The sequence below is a fragment of the Eptatretus burgeri genome, chromosome 17 (assembly GCF_056783735.1).
Source record: "Eptatretus burgeri isolate ZD-2024b chromosome 17, Ebu_testis_v1, whole genome shotgun sequence".
Classification (NCBI taxonomy): Eukaryota; Metazoa; Chordata; class Myxini; order Myxiniformes; family Myxinidae; genus Eptatretus; species Eptatretus burgeri.
In genome coordinates, this window is record NC_140977.1 from 3,986,321 (window position 1) to 3,993,820 (window position 7,500).

The window sequence follows — 7,500 nt, forward strand, 5'->3', positions numbered from 1 at the left end:
AAATGTTTTGCCAACAACATTTATTGATTACATGATAGAAACATCGATTACTGTCATCTGAATGGTGGGCATTGATAAAGGTAAGTACAAGTAAATTGCATGTTGCGTCACCACTGTTCAAACTTCAGGGCTTGAACTTCCGTTTCTTCGAACTCCTGGAATGTTCAGCGGCAGGGAGGTCTCTCTTCAGATTCCAACAGTAGTCAGCCATCATGACTGCGTCCCAGCGACCCTGATACCTGGTCTCCATCTCCTTCATGTCCTGATGGAATCTCTCCCCCTGCTCGTCACTCATTGAACCCAGGTTCTCAGGAAACCGGTTCATATGTGAAAATAGGTAGTGCATCTTGATGCTCATGTTGCAGCCCAGGTTTCTGAAAGCAGTCAGCATGTTGTTGACAAGTTCTGCGTAGTTTCTGGCCTTATTGTTGCCAAGAAAGTTCTTCACTACCAAAACAAATGTCTTCCACGCTTCCAGTTCCACTTCATTCATTGAGTTTTTGAACTCTGGATCTCTGATGAGCTGACGGATCTGAGAACCATCAAAGATGCCAACTTTCAACTTCTCCATGGTCAATCCTGGAAAAGCCTGGCACAAGTAAGTGAAGCAGTCACCATCTTTGTCCAGAGCCTTGGTGAACTGCTTGATTAAGCCGAGCTTGATGTGCAGCGGTGGGAAGAGTATTCTGTCTCTGTCCACCAGAGGGTCGTTGATGACGTTCCTTTCTTTGCATGGCACCAATTCCTCCCGCACAGGCCAGTCCTTCTTCGTGTAATGCTGAGCACGGTCCCTACTATCCCACATGCACAGAAAACATGGGTACTTGGTGAAGCCAGACTGTTGTCCCAACAAAAAGTTCACCATCTTCAGGTCAACACAAATAAACCACTTATGCTGATCATAACCAATTTTCTCCAGCACGTACTTCACCGCTTCATACTTCTCCTTCAGTGTAGTCGATGAGCGATGGGTACAGAGGCAAACTGGTTGCCGTTGTGTAGCAGAACACATTTCAGTGATCGCTTGCTGCTGTCAATGAACAGTCTCCAATCTTTGGGTTCGTACTGTGGCACTCCAAGCTTGAGCAGAAGCGCATGTCATAAATTGGCGCATGTAGGTATTGTACATTCTTCAGAGTTCGTTATTTCAAGAAATACAACTTTTTTGTATCACATTATTACAAAATCTGCCCCATTAACTTTAGTTTTGATCCACGAACTTTATGCTTTGCCTCACCAATTTTTGGAAGATTTTGAGGTTTTATGACTTCAAACTGATCCCTTTTCGACATAATCACCTAGAACTATCGTACCTGAATACTTCTTGTCATTAAAATAATTATTTCCAATTAAAACAATTATTTGACATGACATTTTACCCCACCAACTTCTTCTAAAATGCTCCACACATGCGTACATGTGAACAAAAATGTAAAAAACGACATGTGGCCATATCTCAAAAACTTGACCTGATTGAACAAAACTAATGTGAGTTTTGGATTCAGCGCATCAGATTCGTCCTAAATCAGCTTAAAAATGCAGACAACAAATTTGTTGTTGACCAGTGTAATTGGTGAGTTGTCAAATGTTACTGCTTCATCTATTGCCGATATTGCTAGACTAGCTCCATTTAGCCTAGCTACAGACGGTAGCAATGACAGTGGTGAGGCCCAGCTATATCCTGTCCTGATTTCATACTATGACAACAGTGCTGGGATTGTGAAGCAAGGTTTGCTAAGTTTGCCTGCGTGCAAACAAGATTCCACTGGAGAAAACATTTTCAAACTGCTTGATCATGAGTTCAGTGACAGGAAAATTCCGTGGGGAAATTGTGTTTCCTTTTGTGCTGATAATGCCTCTGTCATGGTGGGCAAGCACAAAGGAGTCGCTGCTTATATCCACAAACAAAATCCAGAGTGCAACATCATGGGATGCCCTTGCCATATGATGCACAATACGGCCAAGAAGGCGGCTCAGGCCTTACCCATTGAATTAGATGACTTTCTCATCGATATTTACTACTACTTGGACAAAAGTAGTAAACGCGTCAAAGGAGTGAAAGCACTGCAAGAACTCTGTGATGCCCCGACACAAGATTCTGAAGCATGTCGCAACAAGGTGGCTGTCCCTTGGTCAGTGCCTAGACAAGCTGATTGAACAGTGGGAGCCACTTCACCTCTTCTTCAAAGAAGAAGTACGAAGAAAAATGCAACCAACTGTAGCCAAGACTCTAACAACGAGCAAGAAGGACGGCACTGTATCTACTGCCAGTACTGGCACTGCAGGATCAAGCACTCGTGGAGCAGCATTCACCACTACCACTGCAGTATCTGCTGCGAAGAAGACAGCAGGGACAGCACCAAAACCAATGCTGAGAGCAGGTAGCATCACCGGCCCTTCATCACGTTCATCTACAAAGCAGATTCCTTCAGAGTCGAGAAAGACTGTGATAGTCCCATCTACAGGCAAAGAAGGACCCAAGTTAAGTTCTGCTTTTGCCAAATCACTTGATAGAAGCTCAGCAAAACCTTCGAATCAGAGGTCTTCTTCCTTGGCTGCACCTACCTCAAGCTCTCTCCTCAAACGTAAAATTGGATCTGGTACTACGAGTCTGACCTCTTCTGCTGGCAGTAAACACAAATGTGATTGCCCTGCGGCTAAGTGTACTACGAGTTCTACAACTAAAAGCGCATCTTCCTCAAACACTGTGCAGGAATCTAGAGAAAAACGTGTCAACAGGATGTTCTTGTCTCCACAAACAAAACTCTATTGTTTCTTCCTTCGATATGCTAACAAGCTTTTTGAGAAGGGGAATCTTCTGCTCCAAAGAGACGAACCCTGTATTCATCTCCTGCACGGAGAATTGAATGGTCTTCTGAAAGATATCTTGGTACGGTTTTTGAAACCATCGGTGTCATCGGTTGCTCTGGTAAATGTACCCTTCTCTGACAGAAATCATCAGAAGAATGATGAGGACCTCATGATTGGGAACGATGCCAAACTGTATATAAGGGAACAAAGGAGTCTCAAGAAATCCACCTTCACTCTGAGTGAGTCAGACATCCAAGGTTTCTTCAGTGCAGTTCACTCATATTATGTGAAAGCCTGCAATTACATCTTCAAAACCTGGCCGCTAGATGATGAATTAGCCAAGCATGCTCAGGTGCTGGATGTTAAGCTACACCAAGAAGTGGGGTTTGACTGTGTGGAGTTTTTCATCAAGAAATTCCCCTGTCTGTTCAGTGGCGGTGATAGTGACATAGACAGTCTTGAGAGTGAATTCGCTCACTACCAGGCAGACGCCTCCATAGCTACAATTGCTACTGAGACAGTGAGAGTGGATGAGCAGTGGCATCGGATTTCATAGCTCACAGATCCCTGCACTGGTGCCAAGAAGTATCCTAATTTGAGCAAAGTGATGAAGGGAATCTTGGTCATTCCTCATTCGAACGCATCATGTGAGCGGGCACTCAGTCTTGTACGGAAGAATCATACTGAATTTCGTCCCAATTTGAGTGTCAAAACCCTGGAAGCTCTCTTAATTGAAAAACTAGCTCATAACACCCCTTGCTACCAGAGAGAATACAGCAAAGACATAATCAGAAGGGCTAAAAGAGCCACACAGCTGTCACTCAGCAAAGCTGCCATGGAAAAAGCAAGCAGCAGTAGTACCAGCCAGTAAGGTAAGAAAAATATTGCTTCTTTTGTGCTTTTTGTTAATCTTTGATTGTCCCCTAACTTACTAATATTAACATACATGTAACATTAAAAAGTGCACAATTTTCCCCTTTTTTTGTTCAAAAAGTGGGAATTCTTAACATGTTAAATGCTCCAAAATAGGGCTCAGAGGGCACGAGAGAGCGTCTAGAACCCCAGAGCTTCCAGGGCCCTAAGGCGGGCCCTGGACCCCGCCGCAAGGGTCGAGCGCTCCGCGCTCGAGATGTGCGCTTCGCGCACATTATTTGGTGTCGGTTGAAAATCCTCCCTAATTCTGATTTCCAAAAGTTGGCATCTCTGGGTGATGGCTCTGGGAGAGCTCGTAGGAATCGAGAATGTTCTCGCTGCTTCGAAAATGAGCCAACATGTCGTGGTTTTCTTGTCGGAGGAGCGACACGTGGCTCAGGCGGTCGAAACCGGTCTACCCGTACCGCCAGACGTCTTCGTTAACGTTAGTTATCTCGATACGATGGCGGTAAAATTAACACTGTCTAACATCCCGCCCTTCTTCTCGAGTGAGGAGATTGTAGCTGCATTAAGCGTTTTTGGCACAGTTGTATCACGAATCTCCATGATTCCACTTCGTCTGCGCTCTGACGCTTCGGTTCGCTACATCATGTCGTTCCGACGTCATTGCTATATCATTCTAAAAAACAATACTCAATCACTCAATGCAGTTATGACTTTAAAAAATAAAAACCGCATTTACCAGATTTATATTGCAACGGAGACCACAACTTGTTTTATCTGTGGTGAATCGGGACATTTAAAAAGCGATTGCCCCAAGAATATATTAAGTGGCATATCTAGTGTGGTCGAACCCATTGAGACGAATAGTGGTATATCTAGAGTTGGGCACGTTGGTGACGCTTCAAACTCGAACAATCTGCCTGGGCCGTCGAAAGTGGAGGTAAATCCTCCCCTGGCAGATGACGAAAGCTTCACCGTTGTTCCTTCAAAAAGGAAACATAAATTGAAGCATCTAAATGATAACAATAGTCAAGATGTGACGGCGGGCTGTGCAAAAAAGATGGCGCCGGGTGCCGCGAATAATGACTCGTGTTTGGAAGCAACAATAGATGCTCTTTTCAAAACGAAAAATCGATTTGATGTAATTGCTCCAGAGGATGATGACTTTTTTTGTCGGTGGGGTTGGTGAACATGAGCAGGAGATTGGTTTTGTGCAGCAGGGAGCACACGTGACCACTCCCATAGTCACAGGCACCTTGGATATTAACACCGAATCCACTGTAACCCCCCTCCATGTAAAGACCAACAGTGAAATGTGTACCGTTTCTAAGTCACCAATAACTCCAAACCTGGTTGAATCAGGGTGTAAAGCTTCAACTAGTGAAACACCAGGTTCATTTCAAGCGGAATATAACGTTCCTTCCATTAGTATTCTTCCTCCTCCCCGTCCTCTTCACCCTCCCACTCCTCCTCCTCCCCCTCCCACTTCTAATCCTCTTCCTCTTCCCACCCCTCCTCCTCCTCCCACTCCACCTCCCCCTACTCCACCTCCCCTTACTCCACCTCCCCCTACTCCACCTCCCCCCACTCCTCCTCCCCCCACTCCTCCTCCCTCCACTCTTCCTTCACCAACTCGTCCCCCTTTGGAAGCGGAATGTGAGGCTTCCCTTATTAAACCATCAGCTCCATCTTTGGAGCATAACGTTAATGTAATGGACACCGATCGGTACTCGGATTATGATTCGGACGGGGCCTCATCACTTGCTTCTTGTGGCACTGCTGAAGCATGGAATGATCCAGTTTCCCAAGATTCGGAGAGTGTTACCAGTGTTCCACCTGCTGATATCATAAAGTTTCTTCATGACACCTTTCGCAAGAAACATGTTAAAATTAAAAACTTTTTCCCTGACTTGTCCGGCTTTATAATCTCTGCGAAGCTTTTGCTCCTCAAAGCCGGACAGCTTGGTGTGACGGAATCACAAGTGTATCGACTCCGGAAATGCATCCTCAAAGCAAAGAATGAGCTGCAGACACAGAGAGACTAAGTTTTTGACACACCCAAACTCTATGTTAGCCTATGGCCTTCTCTATAGCGAGTTTAAATATTAATGGGGGGGCGCTCCTCCATCCGTAAAGCAGAAGTTAAACAGTTTGTTGAGACCAATCACATTGATGTTTTGCTTTTGCAAGAAACAAGATGCAGCTCCTCTTGTGCAAGTGAATGGCAAAGGATAATGAGGGGAAAAAGGTTTTTCAGTAGTCTGGAACACCCAAGGGCTGGGGTGGCTGCTTATATACAACCTTCCTTTTGCAGTCCCCAGTGTTGTTTTTAATGAGATTATCAAAGGGTATTTGATTTCACTCACCTTCACACTCAATGGCTTTAAACACACCGTACTGAATGTCTACGCACCGAGCGATAGCACAGAGAGACTCGCCTTTTACACACACTTAGAAACGTCTCTTGTACACATTGATTTTGATGGACTTGTCTGCTTGGGTGGAGATTTTAACTGCACGATGGACCCCACCATTGATCGTAATGGAGAGGAGCCGCACCCAGCAAGCGCAGCGCCTTTGTTGAAAGCCTTGTCCAAGTTTTCTCTGGTTGATGTGTGGAGAATCCGCAATCTTTCTCTCCGCCAATACACGTGGAGTCGGTGTTCAAAAGGCCACCTATCACTTGTTCTTAAATGAGCCTATCTTTTTAAACCCCATTTTTGAAGGGGTCTGCAGCAATTATATTCTTGTGCAGAAGTTTATTGATGCTGGATGTACGAAGGTAAAAGATCTCAGAACTCCTTCTCCTTACAAGTGGAAGCCAGCTGCTGACGTCGCTGTAGCCACTGGAGTGAGGTCCATTCGAATTATTGGGAGAATCTTTTCTGTGATTCTGCGCTTTTTCAAGCAAACCAATCTGAAATGGATTCCACAGGTGGAAGCTAACCTTTCTTTATCCCAACATCCCTTTCCAGAGCTTTTGCTTCATTTTCAAGGTTTCACCTCCTTTAAATTGATGGAAAAATCTTCTGTTTACACTTTGTGTGTTAAAACCCTTGTTCCCGATAGACCTGCGGAACCACAAGCACATTGGGGGAGAATGCTTCAGACCACTCATTCTACTTCGATCAACTGGCATGTTATGTACAAGGCACCCACTGCCAAGCGCTCCGGAGATTTGCAGTGGCGACTGGCACATTACATTTTACCATCCATTGTTTTATCTCATCGTATATGTCCCGATAACACAGAATTGTGTCCCTTCTGCGGTGCCACAGAAACTATTTTTCACATTTTTATTGATTGCTCAAGGTTGGCACCCCTTTTTACAGTCTTATCACGTGCTATCCGGGGACTCGGCCTAACTTTTACTTGTTGTGGTTTTGTTTACGGTTTTAGCATCTTCCACCAGCGTAAATACGAGTGCCTGTTAGCAAATAATTTGTCCTCTGAAGCAAAGCTTGCTATATGCATGTCAAGGAAACGCAAAATTCAAGATGTTTGTGATTCTGTTTCCGATGTTGTTTATCTCTTTAAAACCTTGGTCACAGCATGCGTACACCTTGAAATTCATTCCAGTGATTGTACACTGTTCTCACAACAGTGGTATGTGAACACATCCTTATGTGAACTTGTTGATGGTGTACTTACATTGAAGTTTTAATTTACCTTGTTTCTTGTTGGGCAATGCTCAGGCATTTGCTTGTACTGGTATAACTTCTCTTGTCACATCATGATCCCAAACAATCAAGAGGCCAAAAGTGTCTCTCTCTCTCTCTCTCTCTCTCTCTCTCCTCTCTCCTCTCTCCTCTC

At 44.6% G+C, this 7,500-nt stretch overlaps 1 protein-coding gene across 1 annotated transcript in view; it reads left to right on the plus strand.

Annotated features, from left to right (window-relative positions):
• Positions 1–7,500, plus strand: part of LOC147009136 (uncharacterized) — an 85,895-nt gene that overhangs the window by 61,695 nt on the left and 16,700 nt on the right. Inside the window, 1 exon segment of the mRNA XM_085862728.1 lies at positions 6,757–6,873. Coding sequence (XP_085718854.1) covers positions 6,757–6,873 — 117 coding nt within the window.